The sequence below is a fragment of the Haematobia irritans genome, chromosome 4 (assembly GCF_050003625.1).
Source record: "Haematobia irritans isolate KBUSLIRL chromosome 4, ASM5000362v1, whole genome shotgun sequence".
NCBI classification, from domain to species: domain Eukaryota; kingdom Metazoa; phylum Arthropoda; class Insecta; order Diptera; family Muscidae; genus Haematobia; species Haematobia irritans.
The window spans coordinates 73,525,831-73,551,861 of record NC_134400.1 but is presented as its reverse complement, the minus strand read 5'-3'; the positions used below and the strand labels follow the sequence as shown (position 1 = coordinate 73,551,861).

The window sequence follows — 26,031 nt, the reverse complement described above, 5'->3', positions numbered from 1 at the left end:
CGATGAGGAATACAAAATCAAAAAAAAAAAAAACAATCAGCTGATGTGCAAAACTAAATTTTAATTATGTGTGTGGCTTAAATCTACTTTAGTACAAGTGGTCCGGTTGGTCCAATTTGGCCAGCGTGTAGTCTTTTCGATTCTAAACACAAAATGTTATATGTTATATTTGTCGGAAAGACCTATGTTCGGAGTTACACGCCCCTAAAGTTTTCATTATCACGTATATTGGATTTAGTATCCATCGCACATAAATCCTAAAAGTGATATATTTAGAATAACATGGACCCGGAGAGGTGTTGGGTTCGCGTTAGCCCACTATGGACTCTGTCCATAGGAGAAAGTCCCAAACCCCGGCCAAAGGCCGGCCACCCATTCCCTTTGGGTCTGCGTTAGCCCACTTTGGCCTATGTCCATAGAAGAAAGCCTCAAACTCCGGCCGAAGGCCGGCCACCTATTCCCGATTTTCAAGGGTCGGTATCTCGAAAACTACGCTCTTCCGACAAAGCTTTTGCTTTATATTTTCTGCTCAAAATGTACTATTTTTACCAAAAACGCAAGACAACGGAACTTCATTCATTTCATGAAAAATTGCTGTTAGAATTAACATAAATATAAAGGAAAATACCGATTTTCAGATGTCGATATCTCGAAAACTAGGCTTTTCCGACAAATTTTTTACTTTATATTTTCTCTTTAAAATCCCTTCTCCTACACTCAAAAAAATGTGCTTCATTTTAACATCTTTTACTAAAGTAGATTTGTTCCCAATTAGTTTCAAAAGGCCAAAGGCATTGAACTACAACCATTTGTTCCAACCGGTTTTAATTCGTTGGAGTCAGTCTAGCTCATCTAATGGCTGATCTCTAGTTCCTTTCTTTTCATTTTTTGTAATTTTTGAAAATTAGTCACTTTACTTCATAGCGATTTTATTTTTTTAAATTTATTTTTCAATTGTTCGATTAATAAAGTCTAAAAAACTTCTTCAAAATTTAATCACTAAACTCGTCGCTGGTAAATTTAGCGGCGACAAAAAGCGACACCAGGAATGCCGATTTTCGTCGATAGAAGGATATATCGACGAACGGAATACCAATTAGTGGCGACAGACGAAAAGCGACGGCGAGGGCGACTTCAGGAATAAGTGTACGTGGCCACAGGAATATACCAGGGAACAGCGAAGCGGATGAGTTAGCAAGGCTCAATCCCACGGCGGCGGGTTCTTTGTACCGGATTGACCCGATGGATCCCACCCATTGGCCAGCGGCTACCACATCAGCGTACGTGTTGTTTTGTCTGTATTTTTGTGTTGGAGAAGGTGCATCCCGGGGAGCCTTCTCCGTTTGCTCCCGACCATAGTACTGTTCAGTCTGCCGAAACCTATCCACCACCGTTCGGTTTCGGTGAGGTGTAACCGGTGCTTGGAGTGGGTGCACTTCCGGAACTGCTCCGGCCTAACATCGCTGCGGGAGTATAGTCATACTGACCAGGCAGGATGCTGTGCCAACGACAGCAGCAGTGGGTCGTCAGACTATGCGACCCCCCCATCTCCCGTACAACAATATTTTCCGCCGCAGCATCTTACACCCAATATTGTTGTTCCAGTTCCGGACAGTGCATCGTTTTTGCAATTTAATTCCAACGGGCTCCGAGGCAAGATTAGTGAAATCGTGGACTTTATGAATCGGAAAAGGATAAGGGTCGCGGCGATCCAAGAAACTAAGCTGAATTCCACCTGCAGCTTAAGCCATTGTGATGAATACAATGTGCTACGCAAGGATCGCACAAGATGTGGAGGTGGTGGCCTGGCTTTCATATTACACCGTTCCGAGCAGTATAGACCTATCCAGACACTAAAGGGTGATACGGTCAAAATTTGGTCAAGGGAAAACGCGTGTAAATCGGTGAAATCGTTTATTTAAAAAATCAAATTAAATTTCTTTTTCAAGTTCAATTAGTATAAAATTCAGGAAAAATATTCAGTTAGGCTTTCGCTTTTCCAAATCCGAATTGCCGGGCCTCACGCTTGACACCTGCCATCAGATTTTGTACAGCCACCTTGTCCACCTTCTTCGCCGCAGAAAGCCAGTTTGCCTTGAACTGCTGCTCGTCCTTAGCAGTTTTTTTGGACTTCTTTAAGTTCCGCTTGACAATAGCCCAGTATTTCTCAATTGGGCGGAGCTTTGGCGTGTTGGGAGGGTTCTTGTCCTTGGGAACCACCTGCATGTTGTTGGCGTCGTACCACTCCATGGCCTTTTTACCGTAATGGCAAGATGCCAAATCCAGCCAAAACAGTACGGAACAACCGTGTTTCTTCAGGAAAGGCAGCAGACGTTTATTGCTACCTTTCCCCTTCCTTTTGCCGTATAAAACTCCTGTCCCGGAAGCTGCTTGTAGTCGGCTTTGACGTAGGTTTCGTCGTCCATTACCACGCAGTCAAACTTCGTCAGCATCGTCGTGTACAGCCTCCGGGATCGCGCTTTGGCCGTCGTATTTTGTTTATCATCGCGATTTGGAGTCACTACCTTCTTGTAAGTCGATAGTCCGGCTCGTTTTTTGGCTCGATGCACGGTTGTAGACGATACACCCAGCTTATTTGCGGCATCTCGGAGAGAGAGGTTAGGGTTTCGCTTGAAACTACCGGCAACTCTCTTTGTCGCCTCAGCGGCTTCTGGTTTTCGATTTCCCCCCGATCCAGACTTCCTGGCTGTCGACAAACGTTCCCCAAACATTTTAATTACATTTGTAACGGTTGATTTGGCAACTTTTAGCAATTTTGCCAGCTTTGCGTGCGAGTAGCTCGGATTTTCGCGATGCGCGAGCAAAATTTTGATACGCTGCTCTTCTTGCTTGGACGGCATTTTGACAACTGAAGAGTGAATTCCAAAATCAAAATAGGAGCAACATTCTACACACACACCTTCAAAATGAGGGGTGTTCAGGTTTTTCAAATGCAAAATTGAAAGAAATACGTCAAGTTTATATTGACCAAATTTTGATATACCGCCGGTTGGTAGCTGTGCTCCAGGTTATAGCCCAAACATTGAGTGGCTGTTGTGCGGGCATAACCGATTGGTTCTAGGAGACTTTAATGCCCACCACGAACTTTGGCATTCTCTCCATGGTAATGACCAGAGAGGCATAGCTTTGGCAGAGCAGATAGATGACTCCACATTTTGCACGGCGAACGAAGAGGCCCCCACGAGAATTATGGGTGATTGCAGCAGTTCGCCAGATTTATCCTTAGCATCGCCTGGTCTGATAAATGACGTTTCCTGGCAACCCGTCATATCATTGAGTACAGACCACCTCCCCATAATTCTCACCATTAACCGACCCTCCGATTTCATAACCTCTGAACTCCGGACCTTTATCAATCAAAAGAAAGTCAATTGGGAAGGCTTCAGAGAATACACAGATCGCCGCTTCAGTGAGCTCCCGTCCCCTCTCATGTTCATGTTGCCCAGAGGGTGCTCGCTTCATACCCGCTGGTCGAATTGCCCAAGTGAGGCCCAACTTCCCAGCCGAAGCGGCGGGACTCGCAGACGAGCGTAATGAATGCCGTCGTGCAAACCCTGCTGATCCTAGAATAAGGGAACTGAATCTAGAGATTAGTGAGATAGTCGACGAGCACCAGCGGATTACTTGGTTAGAGCACCTGAAGGAATGTAACTTAGGCACAGAAACTGGTAAATTGTGGTCAACAGTGAGACCCCAAGGCGCTGGGCCCCGACGGAATTTCAATGCTAATTCTGAAGCATCTGGGAATACTGGGAGTTGAGTACCTGGCCAAACTCCTCAATTTGTCCTTAGAATCACTCATTATACCCGATGTCTGGAAGATAGGAAGGGTGATTCCACTACTGAAGCCAGGAAAGACTCGAGTAAAGGTGAATCGTGCAGACCGATATCCCTTCTCTCGTCAGTATCCAAGACACTTGAGGCACTACTCCTCCCCAGCCTTGTGGAGAATTTTCCAGCTGTCCACCATCAACATGGATTCCGTAAGGTACATAGCACGACGACTCCTTGCATGCCATTTCAGCACACATCAATGTGGGACTCAATCAGCGCAAGCCGTGTCACAGGACGGCCCTCGTGGCGCTTGGCCTATCGAAGGCATTCGATACGGTCAACCATGCCGCACTATTCAAGGATATCGAGAATACGTACCTACCGGCAGGAACCAAGCGTTGGGTTCTGAATTATCTGTGCGGTCGCCAGTCGTATGTGGAATACAGGGAATGTAATTCAAAACCCCGTAGAGTTAAACAGGGAGTTCCCCAGTGTTTAAATGCCTTTCGACCTATGCGTTATAGATTGAAAGGGCTTTGAGTTTCTGTTGTTTTGGGTTTCTGCCCACACGTAGATGGACTAGAAATCGCAGTAATTTTGTTCACACACGTCGTTGGGCGCGCGTGGCCTAACCCTTATCGCAAATCAAAGAGTCGGAGTTACAATTTTACAAATTCATTTATTGAGGTCTTCGTGACCTATTCTTTAGAGTTGCAAATGATAACTAAACTTAAAATATAGCCGTTAGGGAAAAAACGGTAAAACTTAACGAAAATAGGATGATAAGTCATAAGAGCAAATGATAAATAGCAAAAGGAGATGAAATCATTACTCTCTGAAAACATTAATAAAAACAAAAGAAAGTAAAAAATAATAAACAAAGAGTTAATATTAAGAGAATATATGATTTCTTGGAGCGAATCCGTTGGTACTCTTCGTGAGTACATATTAACATGGGACTGACTGACGTCTTCCATTTGAAGCTTGTTGAACTCGCTTCAACATACTCCCGCCTCGGCCTGAAGAACGAATGGGAGTTCGGGTTTTGGTGAGATGTACACTTGATGAGTTGTTCGATGTGACCACTCGCTCCGATTCCATGTTCCTTTTTGTTGTTTCTTCTTCTCATCGCCTGTAAATAAAGAATAAAAAGAAGTACATACAAATGTGTGAATGATACGGGGTGGGTGATCGGAACGCGGGGTGGAGGATACCAATGTAACTCTGTTCGATTTTGTGGACTGTAAGTTCGTACTGAAATAACGTTACTTTTTGACGATTGGGTTTCGTAGTTGTTAGTGGTATGCTTGTTCAATGTAGTTTTATTTCGTTTACTCCTGTGGATATGCTTTTTATATTTCCATCGATGGGCGATATAATTACAATTCGTCTTCAATGATTTCTTAAACGTTTGTGGTTGAATCGTATTTAGAGAAACGTATTTCGTTGTTTTTGCGGGGAATGTAGTAAATTCTTTTTTAGTTTTTGTGAATGTATCAGGTTGATATTGATCAAAATGTATTTGTTGCAAAAACTCAATATTTTCTTTGTGGATGGGAAGTCGGGCTTCTAATTGTGATAAATATGAACCATTTATTGTTCGTTGATTATACTCTTCGTTTGAGTACATGGTGGTTAAATCGGTAGGACTTTCTGGTATATGTGAAATTTCTTGTGGAAGTTCCAGCGAACTTGTATTTTGTGATGGTGACGCTATGTTTGCAGATGTTTTAATATGTTTTGGACTCGCAGGCCCTGAAAGATACCACCCGAAGTGGGACTCTCGGGCTTCTAAACAATTTCCTATTTGTGTGATGATACCTGATTTATTAATTGCGGGAAGGTAATTACTTCCAATAATCACGTCTATTGGGCCTGTCTCGTAGAAAAGAGGATCTGCAAGATCCAAATTCGTTACTTCTTTGAGAAGTTCATTGCTAATGGGTCGTGATGAAAGAACACATGCTGGCTTTGGCACTACTATCGCGTGGATATCAATGCAAAAATTAGACTTTGCAGTTTTTAATGATAGTAAACATTTGATTCCACTTTTGCAAATTAGTGTACCTGTTAATCCTGAGATTTTAGTATTATGGGGTTCTATTTGTAGATCGAGTGTCCTTTGTATACGTTGTGAGACGAAGCTGCTCTCCGATCCGGTGTCTAGAAGTGCTCTAGTGGCAATCGATTTCCCCTGATGTTCCACAATTATTCGAGCGGTTGGTAAGATTGTGGTACCCCCATTCTGCGAAAATAGAGCATTGGTTTCATCTAATAAATCTGCAGAATTAAGTAGAGAGTTTTCGTGTGACTCGTTTGATGTATCAGATACTTCGTGTTGCGAGGGGTTACCTTGTGGATGATCTTGACCATATTCTTGTGATTGGTTACGCTTGAATTCGAGGTGAAGCATGGTATGATGCATGCGATTGCATATAGTACACCGTCTTTTACTTCTGCAATCCAATTTTGAATGATTTGGTGAAAGACAATTTAAGCAAACCTTATTGGTCCTCGCATACTCGTTACGTTCTTTCGCTGATAAAGATTTAAAATATTTACAAGACATTAGCCAGTGATTTTGATTGCACTTCTTGCAGCTGGGGCTTGTAATTTGTTGTTGATCGGAGATTTTAAACTTTGAGTTTTGATTCCCCTTATCGTAGGGTTTTCGAAAATCGAGAACAGTTTCTAACTTTTCAATTCTATTTGAAAGGAACGTATCCATTTGATACCACGAAGGCATTTCCTTATGGTTTGATAAGGAGTCTTCCCACGCTCGTAACGTGTCGTCAGGAATTTTGGAGGAAACTATGTGTATTAAGAGCGGATCCCAATTATCGACTGTAATGTCGTATGATTTGAAAATTGCCATGGTGTCTTTTATGGTACTTTGAATCACCCGAATGGATTCTGGTGTTTCGCTTGAAACAGTTTTTATTGAAAAAAGCCTCTTCATTTGTTGATTTACTAAAATACGCTTATTTTCGTAGCGATTTTTTAGTGCCTCCCATGCTAAAGTAAAATTAGCGTCTGTTAACTCGAACTTTTTTACTATATCGTTCGCCTCTCCTCGCGTTTTACCGCGAAGGTGATACAGCTTCTGAGCTGGGGATAAATGTGGATGATTTCCGAAAACAGCAAAGAAAATGTCTCTAAATGCTGGCCATTTAGAGTATCCCCCCTCGAAAGGTGGAGTATCACAAGGTGGCAATTTGAGAGAAGGCGTACTTCGTTGTAATGACTCTTGATCGACACTATGATCCTTCTGACTTTTGGAAATAATTGCTATCATGATGCTTTCTTTACATTTCTCGTATTTAGCGAAAGCTTCCTCAAATTTTTTGTTATAACCACGATCCTCCTTATCTTCTTCTAACATAAGAGCCTCATAACTCGTTACTAGTTGTGGCCACCTCCGTTCCAACTCTAGATCTTTAATTTCTAGACGTTGAACTGTCAATGTTTCTGCGTTTTGCTCTTCAAGCTGCTTGCAAAACGCCATAATCTGATGGTAATCGAACAGAAACTTTCGACGCGTAGCCATCGTAATTTTTCAAACATGTATACAATTTTGAAAAATGTATAATATTATATAACTGATTGTTCGCGAGGATTTTGGCGAACAATTGGATGTGCGGAAAATTGTTAAAAAAACGTATTAATTATTGCGTAAATGTTGGATTTGTCGAAATTTTTTGTCGTCAAATTAGAGCGAAATTATTTATAGACAATATATTAGTATATAGTAGAATCTTGGCTGGGAAACTACGATCGAACTATGTGGAAACGGTGTATTTGTGTTCAAAAAATTTTGCGGCGATAATTCATATAATTGTTATTTCGTTTTAATACTCTTGTGTTTGATGTTCCGCAATTAGTTGTTCATGATCAATATTTGAAAAAATTAATAAAATCGACTCACCCTAAAAAAATATTCTCCGTTATAGATTTCCTGGGGGCCGTGAAGAAAATCTGGTCATTGATTTGTTATTTTGTTTTAGTTTAATGATCCGTTATTTGTTTTTTTCTACACTAATTTATCTTAGAATTCGTATATCCAATTTCTTATTTTAGTTTATCATTATACTTTTTTTTTATTCCAGTTCTCGCGTACTTAACGCAATTTAATCTTGCCACTTTCCATGACTTTGTTATTGTTCCCTCCCTTTTGATTAATGTCTCTTGTCTCACTCGTTGACATTATTGAGGAGATTCTCACATTGCCGGGGGGGAAATGTACCAACATAACGGCAACACTTTTGTAGCGGGACTATTGAAAACTTTTTTAATAAATTTTTGTTTCACTTTATTTCGATAATAATTTTGATAATTTTTCCCAAATATAACATTTTCAATAATTCCGTGTTAATTTGTCGTTTTTTTCACCTTACTGATTTTCCGTTTTTCTTAAAAAAATATTGAAAGTATTTTCCACGACCACTTTTTGTTAGTAATTTTTTTACCGTTTCTTTTCGTATCGTTCTTCTTTCAATAGTATTCTGTCTTTATTTTAAAGTCACAGCACAATTTATGAAATGTTATTACCACCTTTAAATTTTATATTTTTGTTTATATACACTTTCACGATTCGTTTTAATTTATTGTTCAGTTAATTTTGCGAAAAAATTACTTTGGTTCACCCGACGGACAGTTGTTTTTTTCTTTTACTCTCTTTCATTTGATGTACAATATATCAATTTTACTGGTCATATGTTGGTCAAAAGTACCCAGTAGGGACTAACTGCCTAGGTGAAAAATAAAGGAATGTTGCCACCGTATGGCCGTTATCGATTCAAATTATTGGTTTTTCCAATCTGGTACATTTAAAGTGTGTATGTTATTGGTAAAGGGTGATTTTTTTGAGGTTAGGATTTTCATGCATTAGTATTTGACAGATCACGTGGGATTTCAGACATGGTGTCAAAGAGAAAGATGCTCAGTATGCTTTGACATTTCATCATGAATAGACGAACGATCTGCCACAACGACGAATTTTCAGTGAATGGGCCCTAGAAAAGTTGGCATAAAATCCGCTTTTTTATCGACAAATTTTGTTTAGCGATGAGGCTCATTTCTGGTTGAATGGCTACGTAAATAAGTAAAATTGCCGCATTTGGAGTGAAGAGCAACCAGAAGCCGTTCAAGAACTGCCCATGCATCCCGAAAAATGCACTGTTTGGTGTGGTTTGTACGCTGGTGGAATCATTGGACCGTATTTTTTCAAAGATGCTGTTGGACGCAACGTTACGGTGAATGGCGATCGCTATCGTTCGATGCTAACAAACTTTTTGTTGCCAAAAATGGAAGAACTGAACTTGGTTGACATGTGGTTTCAACAAGATGGCGCTACATGCCACACAGCTCGCGATTCTATGGCCATTTTGAGGGAAAACTTCGGAGAACAATTCATCTCAAGAAATGGACCGGTAAGTTGGCCACCAAGATCATGCGATTTGACGCCTTTAGACTATTTTTTGTGGGGCTACGTCAAGTCTAAAGTCTACAGAAATAAGCCAGCAACTATTCCAGCTTTGGAAGACAACATTTCCGAAGAAATTCGGGCTATTCCGGCCGAAATGCTCGAAAAAGTTGCCCAAAATTGGACTTTCCGAATGGACCACCTAAGACGCAGCCGCGGTCAACATTTAAATGAAATTATCTTCAAAAAGTAAATGTCATGGACCAATCTAACGTTTCAAATAAAGAACCGATGAGATTTTGCAAATTTTATGCGTTTTTTTTTTAAAAAAAGTTATCAAGCTCTTAACAAATCACCCTTTATAAACTTGCTTGTAATATAAACGAATTTTGACAGTTTGTCCTCTCGCGGAGACTTTGTTGCTTTTTGCATTTTTATGTTATAAATTTTCTTAGCAAAAGCAATAGCGAGTATGCCGTTTTTGCACTGTGGAATACCTTTTGAAATTCTATACGCACTTTTTCCGTTCTTTTTCACATTGGACACATATAGAAAATTAGTTATTATTTTATTATAACTTTTTGGACATTTCGTTCGCGGAGAATGTTCACGGACTTGTTTCTTTTGTCTTTTTTACCAATGTTTTTTTTTACACTTTTTTTATATAGTTTTTTGTTTTTGTACTTCGTTGGAAGCACGAACCAAGGATTGCTTTTTTAGATTTTTTAAATGAGTTCGTTTGAAATATAACCCGATTGAGTCAATTTTAATGCGAATTGTTTTTTCCGTACATGAAAGGAAACGATATGATTGTGTCTTATAATAATCTATCCTTTTCACTGCCTTTTGTCGATCTCACCATATATCACTAACACATTCGTACTTACCCAATTTATTCTTTATTACTTTTTTTTTTTTGATATGATGATGTTCAGGTTGCTGATGAAAATCTCCGTGAGGGAGTCGTTTGCTTCTTCTAGCGTTTTTTCCAATTGTGGGAAACCAAAGATTATTGTCCAATGATGGATCTTATCGCGGAGATATGTACTACCGCCGTTCAGTTCGTTTAGCTCTGGTTATTTTCCTTCTCCCAATGTTGAATTAGGAGGCTCGAATGGACCATATGTTTAAATGCCTTTCGACCTATGCGTTATAGATTGAAAGGGCTTTGAGTTTCTGTTGTTTTGGGTTTCTGCCCACACGTAGATGGACTAGAAATCGCAGTAATTTTGTTCACACACGTCGTTGGGCGCGCGTGGCCTAACCCTTATCGCAAATCAAAGAGTCGGAGTTACAATTTTACAAATTCATTTATTGAGGTCTTCGTGACCTATTCTTTAGAGTTGCAAATCATAACTAAACTTAAAATATATTAAACAAAATAAAAAAAATATTAGGGAAAAAACGGTAAAACTTAACGAAAATAGGATGATAAGTCATAAGAGCAAATGATAAATAGCAAAAGGAGATGAAATCATTACTCTCTGAAAACATTAATAAAAACAAAAGAAAGTAAAAAATAATAAACAAAGAGTTAATATTAAGAGAATATATGATTTCTTGGAGCGAATCCGTTGGTACTCTTCGTGAGTACATATTAACATGGGACTGACTGACGTCTTCCATTTGAAGCTTGTTGAACTCGCTTCACCACCCAGGGTGGGGTGAAATCTCCGGCACTGTTTAATGTCTACCTGTCCTCGATTTCACCCCCTCCTGACGGTGTCGAGATTCTATAATATGCGGACGATTATACAATCATGGCATCTGGGCCCATTGTTGACGACATATGCGATCGAATGAACGTCTACCTCGCTGATCTTACCAGATATTTCACTGCAAGAAATTTTGAGGATATCTCCCACCAAATCCTCAGCAACACTATTCACTACATGGACGGCGGAAGTACGCAGTTAGTTGAATGTTAGGTTAGGTTATGTGGCAGCCCGATGTATCAGGCTCACTTAGACAATTCAGTCCATTGTGATACCACAGTGGTGAACTTCTCTCTTATCACTGAGTGCTGCCCGATTCCATGTTAGGCTCAATGACAAGGGACCTCCTTTTTATAGCCGAGTCCGAACGGCGTTCCACATTGCAGTGAAATCACTTAGCGAAGCTTTGAAACCCTCAGAAATGTCACCAGCATTACTGAGGTGGGATGGTTAGGTTGGGATAATCCACCGCTGAAAAACTTTTTGGTGTTCGGTCGAAGCAGGAATCGAACCCACGACCTTGTGTATGCAAGGCGGGCATGCTAACCATTGCACCACGGTGGCTCCCTAGTTGAATGTTAGAGTCGACGGCGAAATAATTCCGACCACAAATTACCCCAAGATTGTCGGGGTCACATTCGACAGCCTTTTTAAGTCGTCCGCCCATGCCACTGCAATTTGTGATAAGCTCCGCGGTAGAAACAAGGTCCTCAAGTCGCTTGCCGGCAGCACTTGCCGGACAAAGAAACCTTGTTGACTACTTATAAGGCAATTGGCCGGTCAGTGGTAAACTATGCAGCGCCAGTGTCGATACCTCAAACAAGCGACACGAGTGGAATAACATCCAAACCTGTCAGAACGCTGCCCTTAGAAGTGCAACAGGATGTCTCCGCAGTACACCCCTTGGTCACCTTTATGCGGAGACCAAGATCATCCCAGTGCGTCGACACAATTACATGTTGTCAAAGCAGTACCCCTTGGGTTGCTATCGTAGTTGTCATCCAAATCACCATCTTGTGGATAGACAACCTCCACCCAGGAATGTAAGGGTTGATCTTCACCTTCTAGAGCCCGAGGTCCAGCGTTATAAAAGAGAGCCTCTAGATCAGGCAGCATACCAGACAGGTCTGAACAGGATTCATGAGGATTAGGGTTTTTTCCGGGAACGGGATCCCGGTAATTTTTCGCTCCCGCTTTCCCGGGAATGAAGTGTGGGAATTCCCGGGAAATTTTCTTTACAATATTTTTATATACGTATAATAGAGGGTTTTATATGGCAAATGAAATCTAGTTGAAATCTAGTTAAAGTGGATTTTGAAAATGTAATGTGAATAACTATGGTACCAAGTCGTAGTAGATGCCTTGTGGAACATACATAGTCGTAGGTTCTAATCCAGATTCCAACGGCTCCCAATAGTTAAAAAGAAGTTTGCATTTCATAATTTATGATTGTCATATTTCTGTAAACCGATATTCCGATAGACTGGTAGACTGAGTAAACCTTTACCTTATGTAACCCACGTCGGCAATTGCATAATTTCAAAATTTCATAATTATTGCAAGGAAGTTTTTATGAAATAAGAAAATTCCAACCTTTTCTAAGATAGCTTATACCTTATACACATTAGTCTTGTAATCTATTAAAATTGGGGTTTAAAGTCCTTATTTATAGGGCATACGACAACTGATATTTAGTTAAAGTGGATTTTGGAAGTGTAATGTGAATGTCGTATTACATGGTAGTGTTTGCCTTTTGGGAATATTGACTGAACATGTGCATTTATTGACCCCGTTTAACGATAAGTTTCTTCATTTCCAAACAGTTTTTAGTGTTACAAAAAATCCCACTATATTAATAGTGTTCTTCCGAAAACTATACCAAAAAAGACTGCCTTAACCATTGTAAAATGTTTTGTATTACAAAATATTTCGTATTTTAGTATGATTTATGGCTGATGTAAGAGAACAACATAATATATTTGTTAGTTGTCCAGAGAGCACCTCATAACCGTAGCTTTAGGCTATTTCTAATTTATTCAAATGTCTAAATGTATTCCACATAAAAGCAGATTTCCCTTTGACCGGGATCCCGGGAAATTCGAAAAAAATTCCCGCTTCCCCGGGAATGCAAAAAGTCCGGGAAAAAGAAAACCCTAATGAGAAGCTACAAGGTTAATCCTGTTCTCGGAGTCTGACCGCCGTCCATAGCAGCGGAGGAGAGAGACCTCCCACGGCAGACCAGTGTAGTTTTGGCCCAACTAAGATCAGGCAAGCGCAGCCGACTCAATTCCTACTTATCAGTGATTGATAGCAGCGTAGCTGACTTGTGTCCCATCTGTAATCAAGGGCCACATAACACTCGTCACCTTTTCGCTTGCCCCGCTAAGCCTACCCGTCTCGCCACCAGATCACTCTGGACACACCCCTTGTCGCAGAGTTCCTTGATCGGCTCTGATGATCTTTTCATTTTCTGTCTCTTTCATTATTTAGGGTTTACAACGTTCTTTCTTTTTTTCTTTTCTCAAGGAAGATTATTATTGGGCAAAGAAGACTTCATTTCTTTATATTCGCACAATTTTTTAACTATTTTTTTTTTAATTACAAAAAACGAACCACATGAATGTTTTTGGTTGGTAATGAGGATAGAATTTTTTAGCCAATAAACAATGCTCTTTTAATCGTCCTGCTTTCACTGTTGAGTTTTCACATTCGCACTTGCTTCATTATTATTTAACTATTGTGCCTATTTTGAGAAAAGGCGTGTCACATTGTTTAATATGGCGAATTATATTGTCTATTATTAACGGATAATGTTTCTCATTTTTTTTTTAATTTATTTTTCTTTCTTGTAATTACAATTTTTTATAATTAAAAGAACGCCCACGTGTACATTTAACATTAACTTGGTGTTAAATCGCGCAGCGCAAAAAAGATTCTGGTTCAAAAGCAACACATGAATTATCTGTTTTGTTGAGTACAAACCTATTTTATATCCCGAAGGGGGATATAAAATAACGGCTCTATGAATATGCAGGGGAATTATAAAAAGTTCGAAAGAAGGAGAGTATGGGAGAAACATTCGAAATCAAAATCATGCTTCTGTGGGAAAAGTTTGAAGCTACGAGAGCATTAGAGAATACTCCAAATTGCTCCAGTAAAAGCAAAAAATTTAAAACAAGAAAAATTACTCAATCTTCCTCGTTGCCAGACAGAAAACAAAAAAATATCGGCTAAAATAGGATCAAGAATCCCTAACACATCTTTATGTGGAGACCAAGATCATCGAGGAGCGCCAACCTAATTTGTATCGTAAATTTCGTTGCACCCCCCACCTAAAACAAATTTTGTTTACCCAAACAAACAGAATTAATACTAAGAGAAGCTAAAAATATGATTAACAATAATTAATTAAATAATTAAAAATAACAATGTTAATAAATATTAATTTAAAAGAGTTTATCAATTAGTGGGAAATTAGGCAATTGTTCTTTTCATTAACTAGATTTTTAATATTTGGTACTATTACTGATAAAGTACGCCTCAAATCAGTTTCAACATGAAGGCAAAACAGATATTTTGACTTTATGTCTAAAAGTGACGAAAATGGTTTCAAAATTTTTAAAATGTGTTAATACAAAAGTGGGTACGGCTTCAAGAAGTTTAACAAGTAGCTTCCTCGTACGGAAGCCACCGTGGTGCAATGGTTAGCATGGCCGCCTTGCATTCTCAGGGTCTTGGGTTCAATCCCAGATTCAACCAAACACCAACAAGTTTTTCAGCGGTGGATTATCTCACCTCAGTAATGCTGGTGACATTTCCGAAAGTTTCAAAGCTTCTCTAAGAGGTTTCACTGCAATATGGAACTCCGTTCGGACTAGGCTATAAAAAGGAGTTTCCTTGTCGGTCCAGGAGATACTGCTGTAACAACATGTAATTGTAGACCTTGTAAAGCTCTACGAAAAAAAGTTAGAGTGCGTTTACTGCTCGCAAGATATGGGCCCACAATTTATTTATTATTATTTTATTCATTCACACACTACAAGATATACAAAGATCTTTTAAATTACAGTATGTGATTAATGTTGGTAAGATAGTAAATTTAATCTGCGGCTTAATTTATAGATTATAATTAATTAATAATTAACATAGATAATTTTCAATATTTTTAAAACAAGCAACAAAATGCTAACAATAACGAAGGAAATTTTAATAACCAGTAGTTTAGCAATAAAAAATGAATTGATAAGTGTGTATGTATATTAGCATTAAGCATAAAAATATTCATATAAAGCATTTTTGAATGTAGTAGAATTTTCTATGAATTGAATGGTCGCAGGTAAAGAGTTCCACAGGCGAACGGCGTTGAAAAAGAAGTGTCATTCAGATATCAGGAGCTGGGCTTGGAATTATTAAAATTCTTCTGTTTGATCTACCAAAACGTAATTTGTCATAAAGATATATTGGTTCTTTGGTGTAGATAATCTTTTGCAGCTCTGATTTTTAACAGTTGCGCAAATTCTATACCATAAAAATATTTAGTGTACGCAGCACAACTATCAAAGCGTTTGATACCGTACACATATATAACGATTGCATTGTATGCTGTTTCAAGGCGACGTTTACAATAGATATCGGCGCTACCAAACAATTCACAGCCTTAAAAGATTATAGGAATTAAATACGTTTTTTCCAGCAGTATGCGGATGTGCAGTGGTGTGAAAAATTGGGTTTGATAAAGGGTGCGTAGCATTCGAAAGAGTTTTCCAGCAGTTGTACAAACACAGTCCTTCCAGGTTATTGATGAATTAAAAATGATTCCCAAGTTCTTTGATTTATTGACTCTCTCTATGGTATCATTACAAATTTGTATAGGTAGATCAGTCGAAACAACTTGGGTACGATTGCAGACTATTATTGACTTAAATTTATTTGGATTGATATGTAGACTGTGTTTTGTGGCCCATTCATGTATGTTAAGAAGATCCAAATTTAATTCATTAATTCCATCTGTCAACTGAGATTTTTTCAGTGGAACGCTTTAGAGTGATCCAATAACTTGAGACAGGGGACGAGGCCGTCGTCTATTGATGAACAAATATCATCCGCAACGTCAACCAACGCTGTGATACAACTGTATTTTATCCTGAAGCCCGATTGTTTGTCATGCAGTAGATTATGGGTTGCAATATAACATACTCAGATGTTTGGTTGTGAATAATTCTTTCAAATGCCTTTGAAAGATAAGGCAGAATAGAAATAGGACGATGTTCTGCGCCACTTACATTCTTGGGTATAGGTAGGATCTTAGCGTCTTTCCAGCAGTTCGGAAACTCGCTAGTTGTTGTTACGGTGTTGAATATGTGAGTTATATGGTTTAATAGAAGCGGAAAACATATTTTAATTAATTTCGGATGAGAACAATTTATACCAACGACTTCTGAGTTTACTGAATTACAACTAGCGAATACGTCAGGTCGAATACAAGTATACTCAAAATTCGAGAAAGGTGGGGAAACACGTCTATTCACAGATGTGGGGATGTAATTTGCTGTGTTGTTGGTTATTGGCAGGTTTAGATATTTTTCATTCAGTTCATTAGGATCTGCATCAATGTGTGATTGGTTAGTTGTACCGATTCCTATCTTTCGAATAGTTTTCCATTTCTTGCGTGAGTCTAGAACAGACCCAAAGCGTTGTTTGTAGTATATTTTTTTACTTCTTTTGATGACTTTATTCACTTCAACTCTCAAAGCTCGAAACTCTTCTTTAAGTTGAAATGATTTAAATCGTTTTAAAATTTTGGCAAATTGAGTCAGTATTTTAAACCTAGAAGTTCCATTTTATAGTGGATCTGTAATTTTTCTTCTTAACTATATTCCATCCAAATTCTATGAATTTTAAAAGACAAAAATATTTACTCATATGCTTTAGGTTAAAAGTTGTAAAGTCCACAAATTAGAATTTAAAAAAAACTACCGACCATTTTTTGGAAAAAGTCACATGTTCGTTATTAGTTTTTCAATTAAAAAAAAATATCCTTTGAGAATGTAGGAAACAAACCAACGAAACGTCAGGATGAAAAGTGAAGTAGGTTAGGTTAGGTTAGGTTAGGTTAGGTTAGGTGGCAGCCCAATGTATCAGACTCACTTAGACTATTCAGTCCATTGTGATACCACATTGGTGAACTTCTCTCTTATCACTGAGTGCGGCCCGATTCCATGTTAAGCTCAATGACAAGGGACCTCCTTTTTATAGCCGAGTCCGAACGGCGTTCCACATTGCAGTGAAACCACTTAGAGAAGCTTTGAAACCCTCAGAAATGTCACCAAAAATGAAGTAAAACTTGCATTTTAATTATTTAAAAAGTAGACCAAAAAGCCAATGAAACCAAATATAAAGGCCTGCCGAGAATAAAACAAAATTCACACCCATATGAAGGCACATACATTCTTTCTGTCGTGATATTTTTTTATAGATTTCTCCCAATCTTTTTTACTTGTTTCTTATAGAACAACAAATAAGGATACGGTTTAAGCTTTTATCGGCCATTTTGGTCAAGTAGTATATGAGTTCTTCTCCTACCAAAATCGGCAATTTTCCAAAAAGAAAAAAAAAATGTTTTAAAAAATTCTCACTTGACAAAGCAGCGATTGCCAAGCCGATCTCTTATCCAAAAAGCCCTATGTGTCCACTAACTAACTGTAAAATGTTTCAACATCCTACGAGTAAACAGTTGAGAAATATTCAAATTACAAAAAATAACGTCTTTTTCAACATATGTCCCCACTTTGGGGATTTTAGAGGAAGAAGTACCACTCAAAAACGGTACTTCTAGGTTCAAAATACTGACCCCACTAGCCAAAATTTTGCACAAAGAAAAAAGTGGAGCCCATATCTTGCGAACAGTAAAAGATAATCGCACACGCACGCGATTTTTTTTTTACAATTTCTATCCAGCAAAGAAAATATCATCGATGTCGGTTCAAAATTGGTGAGTTGACCAAAAAATTGCAATGGGCAGACGACTTGAAAAGGCTGTCGAATGTGAACGCGTGAATCTTGGGTTTCTTCTGCCGCCCATTTCGTGAATAGTGTGACTGAAGATTTGGCGGTGGATATCCTCAAATATTCAACCGTATATGTCACCAACAATGGGCCGGATGACATTATTGTACAGCCGTCCTCTTATCATACAATCTCGACGCCGTCCGAAGGCAGTGGAATACATGGTAGGTAGAAGTTAAACAGTGATAACACCCCACTCTACGAGGTCTTTACTTCTTATGCCAAAATTGCTTATACGACTGGCGCCCGCACAGATAATTAGTAGGTTAAAGAGGCAGCCCGATTTATTTTCAGGCTCACTTCGACTATTCAGTGATAGATTGTTCGATTCAATACCTTTCATTTAAGTATCAACAACGATATAATCGGACATTTCTAACTCGAGATATAATTTGTTCAGTGAAAAAAAGCGAAAAACTAAAAATAACGGGATATCTCAATAACTGTTCCATAAAAAAATGTTTAATTTTTTTTCGAATTCAGCCTTGCATGGCTGGCCATACGTATCAGAGAACTGCAACCGGTGGCTTTTTTTCGTATTGCAATCTTACCCACAAAATGTCGGTGGCAGTGAGTAAGACACCAATTACCATGCGATCTTTTACATTGATACAAATGCGAGAATAAAAACACCACTAGTATATAACAATGTTCGTATGCAGTGTCTTGCAATCTTAAACCAATCGACATCGTAACAAAGCTCGGTAAACAAAAAACGAGGTTGGCACTTAAGTGTGATTGCACTCAACAACAACAATTACTAGCAGTTGACCACCATCTTATGGATACACAACCACCACCCAGGAACGTAAGGGTTGATATACATAATCTAGAGCGCGAGATTCAGCGCTATAAAAGAGAGCCTCTAGATCAAGCAGCGTACCAGGCAGGTTTGAACAGGATTCATGAGGATACTGTAGCTGAAGCGGTGAGAAGCTACAAGGTTAATCCTGTTCTTGGAGTCCGACCACCGCCCATAGCACCGGAGGAAAGAGACCTCCCACGGCAGACTAGGGTAGTTTTGGCCCAATTAAGATCAGGCAAGTGCAGCCGCCTCAATCCCTACTTATCGGTGATTGATAGCAGCGTAGCTGACGTTTGTCCAATTTGCAACCAAGGGCCACACGACACGCGTCATCTTTTCTCTTGCCCAGCCAAACCAACCCGAATTACCACCAGATCACTCTGGACACACCCCATCTTAGTCGCAGAGTTCCTTGATCTGCCAACAAGCTGATGTACCAAGCGTATAACATGAAATGGATGAGATCACAATAAACTGTTACAACAACAACAACAGCAGTTGACATTAGCTCAAGAGAATTGAGAGAATACCAAATAAGAGAATACCAAACTGCTGAGATATGGGTAACCAATTTGTGTGATTGCTTTACTATGGTGTTTTCGAGAGACCAACACTCATACTAACAAACACCGACAGTCGACGGTTGCATTGGATATTGGTGGTTGAAAATTTTTTACCAATTGGTGTTTTAAGATTGCAAATGTTGGTGTTTACTAAATACACTGGTCGGTTGCGGTAGATCGCAGCCGTTCTCTGATACGTATGCCTTCGAAAGGTCAAGTGCCACGAAGACCGTCCTCTATTTATGTATGCTGAAATGGCATGCAAAGCTGGGGGTCGTGGTACTTACGTATCTTGCCGAATCAAATTCTCCACAACGCTGGGGAAGGGAAATCGGACTTGGCTTCAGTGGTGGAATTACCCATATAATGAGCGATTCCAACGACAAATTGGGGAGTCTGGTCAAGTACTCCACATCCTACTATAAAATCTTACAATTATATATTTGATATGTTATTAGATATTATTAATAGTTTCAAAATAGACGCATATAAAAACACTAACAACCCGTTAATTTAATAACTTGGCGTGGTACAACAAAGATCTAAAGCAATTTTTTTATGAATATAGTCCTATAATATTTTCGATTGTATTTAGATAATTTATACGGCTTTTTTTCGACATGGTGGGGATTCTAAGTGCCGCTAAATTCAAAAAATGTTGGCATCGATAATTGCCAATTTTATATAGCGCTTCAGTGAAGTCTCCAAAACCAAATTGTATGAAAACAAGTTTCAATAATTTTTCGTTCGCGCGCTGGAAAATATTTTAAATTTTTAATAAAACCACATTTCTGATTTACGAGGTAGTTTGCTACGCAAACCCTTCTGCTGTTAGGATTTCTTGCAATCAAAATTGCATTGTCATGTGAATTATTATTATGAATAAAGGTTTTATCTTTTGCGAATTAGTAACCATAAAAAATCATAAAATTATTGTTTTTATATAGATTATAGTGAACCAAACTAGATACCTTTGAAGGTTTTCAGGTTTCCCCCATCCTCTTTCAAAGAAGCGTGTTATTAGCATTCTCCGGTAAACGCTGTCCAACTTACTTTTAACCATTTCGCATAAGAAATTTACTAAAATACAAAAAATATATATTACGTAAATGTGTTTTGTCAACAAATAAAAACATACATGTCGATACTTGCGTAAATATAGCGCTAACTTTCGATAACAGCGTTATCGCAAAAGTTGCTGGGTGATACAGAGACAGCAGATTTTGTTTGTTGAAAGAGGGACAGCCGTAGCATGTAGTTGTTTAATTCGCCAATCAGACTATACGTTTATGCGCCGTCTAGATTATAAGTTTATCCGGACAATCATGCTCGTCAAATATATCCCTGTAGTGGGATTCTGTATTCAATTTTAACGATGAATCGCATCGGTAAGAACGGATAACAAGAAAAATAACATCCAAGGTATTCGGTAGTCGTTTTAAAATACATTTCCAATCGTTTAAAATCAGCTGTGTGGTTTTCTTTGAGGATAACAATCAATACATCGTTAATGCGCTTTACAGAGTATCAGTTATTCCGGACGGAATGTCGGTGTTTGTAAAGAATCTTACAGTGTGTCGGATCGATGCGACTTGTCGGCGATGACTAAATAATCGATAAATGTGTTATCGATCCCATAAAAATGCAGAAGTATCGATTATGCCTTCGGACTTAACTTATATTGTGCACAATATATGGGATATCTTCGACACGATCGCTATCGTCCGGAATAACTGATAGTCTGTAAAGCGCATAGGTAAACAACGAAAATTTTTTGAAAGTTTATTTTCTGAAACGCATTGACGTTATCAACAGAAAATTTCAGTCATGCAAAATAGTGTCTTTAATGATGTAGGTTACTTTTAATGAGAAAATCCCCTTTTTCCAAATCCAAAGGTTCTAAGAATTTCGTCGGGCGGAACTGCCGCACCACAAATCAAAGGCAACTCAGATCTGACTTATCTGCTGCTGGAAATCCTTCTGAGTGGCCACTCTTTAGCTCCACCTATGATTGGCCGACATCAGTTTGCGGCTCAACGGATGCAGAAAACCTACACCCAAAAAATGTTTTTACTCAGAACATCAAAAATGTTTGCTTATACAGCAGGTTTTGTTTGCTGAAAAGGGACAGCAGTAGCATCCCTGTCAGCATTTCAAAGTTCCATTTCTTTCTCATTGCTATCACAAACTCGTAAGTGACACTGCAACAATCGCCAACTGTGATGGGGAAGCGTATGAAAAAGTATGAAATGTACATGCAAGTATTTAGCCATCACTATTGCCATTTTATATTTTGTGAAACACCAAGCGCAACTAGCTTATTATTTATTTATATAAAATCGATTATTTATTTATTTAAATATAAATCGACTTTCCGAATGGAATGAAGTGATTGATTTTTTCTTTTTCAGATATTTTATACACGCTGCCTCCATCGAGAATAAAAACACTGGCTGATAGACGCTGCAACATCTAACTTGCCACTTATAAATCAACATCATTCTCTTATTAATAAAAAAATGTTAAATGTGTTGTGATAGTGGTATAAATTTTATATTTTGTTGCGTGGCAAGGGACGATGGGCTATGGGTTGAATGTATGAATTTTCTTAATTTCTTTCATTTTTTTTAATTTTTCTTATATGGTGGCTTTTATATGTTCGGTGGATTCGGTCGAGACAGGAAATTAAATGTGACTTTTGACTGACATTCGGCGTGGGCGACAAAAGTGGTGCCAATTCACAGAGCTGTATTCCTGTGGCATGGATACAACACTGTAATGCAAAAGAATCTGGTTGGAAGAAAAGATGGAGGGCAAACACGAAAATTGTTGGTAGCTGTTGATACATAGGAAAGTAAATAAAAACAAACATGACGCGGACAAAAATGGGGGAAATGGCTGGAGCGTCATGTTGGGCCATATAAAAGGGCTAGACGCCATTTAGACGATCATTCTCGCCAGTCAAGGCATATTAAAGAGGTAAAGTCATGCAATCAGGTGACTAATATCGACATTCATCTTGTCAAAGGCTTTGTTTACGTTTAGTATTTAACAATGTTGATGTTTTATATATGCATTCAACAATACAACAACACTACACATACACAAACACAACAACACTACACATACAAACAAAACTTGAGTGATCTTCCATTTTAGTTTGACATTATTAATGTCATGGGGGGGTACACACGCTTGCTCGTGACTTTACCTTTAATTAATATGCCTTGCTCGCCAGTAAACTTAGTCAGTTTCGGTGACAATTTTTGGAGACCCAGTTCAGTAGAAGTATCAACTCTGGTTCATTGGTGCCAGAGTTGAACGTATACAAAAAAAAAAACGTTAAATAAAAAAACTTAAGATTTTTGAAGTGCTTGTTTTGTTTATTTATTTTTACGTGTGGCGTAATTAATAGAAGTGAGTGTGGAAAATGGTTAAAGTATGTTAATTAGATTACATGTTAATGTCCTTGTGTGTTTTTTTTTGCATTTCTATTTTATTGTGTGTAGTACGCCAATTCAAAGGAAGCATTCATAAACCGCTGGCCTCCACTAAAGTAAACAAAACCTGGGGGTCAGCAACTTTTTTTGGTTGATTGGTATTGTTTGGCGTTATTATCTGCATCGAACTCGTCCAGAAAATTGTTTGAAGCGAGGTTTGTCCATCGGCATCAGGCCAGAATTTATAGTCCAGCACATCAGACTCCAGCGTAGTCGCAACTATCAGCTCTCATCAGTAACTCTTTGAGTAACCAGTAGGAAAACTTGTGAGAGTAGGATTTGTCCCCAAAGCGTCTAGACAGTAGTGTCAAATTTATTTTATTCCGTCAATTTTGGGATCATTAAGTGATTAGATCCCCACAAACTTAATTAAGAGAGCTCTTTTAGTTAGGAATTCGTGATTCAAATAATTTTTGCGAGCCGGTAAAGGGCTACAAAAACAAATACGTCTGGAGGTTTAAGATAGGCAAATCTGAGCCAATGGCTCACTTTAATAGTTAAAAATTGGTGTTAGTTGTTCAATATTTTGCTTCTTTTTGTTAGTGTCAATATTTTATTTAAGAAAACGGGAGTTTTTTAAGTTGTTTGATGTCAATAGTGATAAGTTTTTGAATGTTTTTAATAATGACAAAATAAATATGTTTGTAATGTTTTGTGAAATCGAAATTATGATGTGTTAGTCTTGTTATTATGAGGAGGTGAACTGAGTGGTATCCTTGCCAGCATTTCAAAGTTCCATTTCAACCTCATCGTTACCACAGACTCGTAAATGTCACTTCAACCATCATGAAAAGGTACATCAAAAAGTACATGCAAGTAATTTGCCATCCCTACTGTTAAAAAAGCCATTTTTTTGTGAAACGCCAAGCGCAACCAGCTTGTTATATTTCAATTAAATAAAAACGAAAATAAAGTTCTGAAAACATAGATTATACGCTTAAAATTGTGAAAGGTATATTGGTGAACAATTTGGTGATTTTCCAAATGGAATAAAGTGATTGTTTTTCAGATATTTTACAGACACGCTGCCTCCATGGAATAAAAACACTGGTTGATAGACGCAGCAACATGTAACTCGCTACTTGTAACTCAACATCATCATTAATGCCAAAAATTATGTTAAATGTAATATGATAGTGGTATAAATGTTATATTTTTAAGAATTTGTAAATGTTTAATCAAATTAATAAATATCTAAACAAACGTGTTTTACTCGACCACAATGAATCTTTTACAACTATCTTAAAATGCACTTTTTCTGATTGTTTGGAGGGTCCCTTATTGGCGTCGTTCTAAATTGATCTATAAAGGCACCTAATAATTGCACTCATGCGAAACATTTTTGTAGTAACTTGGCGTGGTACAACTTCTCAATAGTGACGGCGCTTTTCCGACGAGTTTTTGATGTCGTATATGATTGTTTTCGACGTAGTGGGGATTCTCAAAAGAGTCCTCAAATTCAAAAAATGTTGGCAGGGATAGGCATGTGAGGTGAGTGTGTGGGATACGGGGTTCTTGCAAAAGGAGGAAATTAGGACAACAAGAACCATGGCAGGGAGGGCAAAGTGCGGGAGCAAAAGATCAAGCTCCCACCGTCAAATAGTGTGTTTCGTGTTGATGATCGTTTTTTTTTTGTTCTGTTTGATATGTCAATGATTTCAATTAGTGTTCGTCCCTCTGGGCTAAGGTTGGCGGGTCTGAGATTTGTGCCGCGAGCTGTCGGAAGCCACCTTAGCGCCATTATAGGGGGCACGCAACAATTTATAAGAATTTATAAATGTTTAATCAAATTAATAAACATCTCAACAATCGTGTTTTACTTGACCACAATGATTCTTTTACAACTATCTTACAGCCTGTTTCTTTATGTCGATCGAGCTCTATCGATCGACTGAAATGCATAAAAACAGCTGATTTTTGGTTATAAATTCAGCTGCTTGTTTCCATTTCAGTCGATCGATAGAGCTCGATCGACATACAGAAGCAGGCTGTTAAAATTGCATTTTTTTTGTATGTACAATATCAATACCGAATGGTACAGACGGTACGCAAAGCATGAAAGTACCATTCGGTATTATGAAAGTACCAATATGGTATTGAAAATAATACCTAATCGATACTATTATTTATACCATAAAGGTATTGATGTATAAACAGTGCGGTATTACCAAATAATACCTAAATGGTATTGGTTTTATAATATTTAATTTAATAAAACACACGTAAAATGTCTTTGTTACGTACTTCATTCAATACATAACATACATACAAAAACCTAATCATTTTTTCATGCAAAGTTTTTTTCACAATTCAGCTCCATGTCCCAATTCAGGTGCTGCATCCCTAAAGTCATTTCTCCATGCAAAGTTTTTCTCCCAATTCAGCTCCCTGTCGCAATTCAGGCACTACATCTCTCAAGTCGTCTGTTATTGTATTTGGAAGGTTTTTGCATGTCAGTTGCGCATCTAGTTAAAGGATGATCGAATTAGAAAACATAAATAATGCTAAAAAAATATTCTACTTACCTATACTTCGCTATATTCATTTAATTTTCGTCATCTTATCCCAAACTATTGTTATTTACAAGCCGCATGAAAAAAAACTAAACTACCAAGGCGACCAATTACAATTGGTCGCAACGTCTACATGTCATGTGTTACGGCGTTGTGATAGTTAATAGCACAATAATACCGGATGTAAATGATTTGATACAAAGTGGTACCAAAATTAATAGTTAACGTGAAACAATTTATTAATAAACGGTAATGGCCACATACCGCCTTTTTTCTACCAGTGTTGGCTAACTATCAATAACGTACGGTATCGATTTGAGCCCGTATGGTAATAATTTTTCTATGGCAAATTTCTTAAATGACAAATTTTGGAAAATATATTCCAAAACAACACAAAATAATTTTAACTAATTTTTTCATATTCCCGGCTTGTCTCGTGCTATATTTGTTTAAAAGTTATGCTTTGTCGGCGTTGGTGTTTGACATATCGACGTTGAGGTTTGTCAAAACTGATGCGTCCATTTCACAACAATAGGTCTGTTCGCGTACTTTTTTGGCAATAATTATCCAGTAAAAACTAGCAAGAGAGTAAATGAGCATTTTACTTCCTTCCCAACAAACACAAGGATGAGTATTTTTCATATGTAACACCA

The 26,031-nt window shown here is 38.1% G+C and overlaps 1 protein-coding gene and 2 long non-coding RNA genes across 7 annotated transcripts in view; 1 reads left to right on the top strand and 2 right to left on the bottom strand.

Moving 5' to 3' along the window:
• The window catches only part of LOC142232660 (protein ABHD18), a gene marked incomplete in the record, with an annotated part of 369,540 nt that extends 349,048 nt beyond the window's left edge, over positions 1-20,492 (bottom strand). For all 5 annotated transcript variants that reach the window (XR_012721159.1, XM_075303305.1, XM_075303303.1 and 2 more), the window contains 1 exon segment: positions 20,337-20,492. Coding sequence is in view for 4 of the 5 variants with exons in the window: in XM_075303305.1 (XP_075159420.1) it covers positions 20,337-20,428 (92 nt within the window).
• Positions 20,493-23,589: 3,097 nt separating this feature from the next.
• On the top strand, positions 23,590-24,068 carry LOC142236280 (uncharacterized). The gene is made up of 2 exons (XR_012721972.1): positions 23,590-23,817; positions 23,875-24,068. It is a non-coding gene; the product is annotated as an uncharacterized LOC142236280 (long non-coding RNA).
• A 1,025-nt stretch (positions 24,069-25,093) lies between these two features.
• On the bottom strand, positions 25,094-25,798 carry LOC142235218 (uncharacterized). Its single transcript, XR_012721830.1, has 2 exons — positions 25,391-25,798; positions 25,094-25,330 (listed from the first exon to the last, which is right to left on the bottom strand). It is a non-coding gene; the product is annotated as an uncharacterized LOC142235218 (long non-coding RNA).
• Positions 25,799-26,031: the final 233 nt, after the last annotated feature.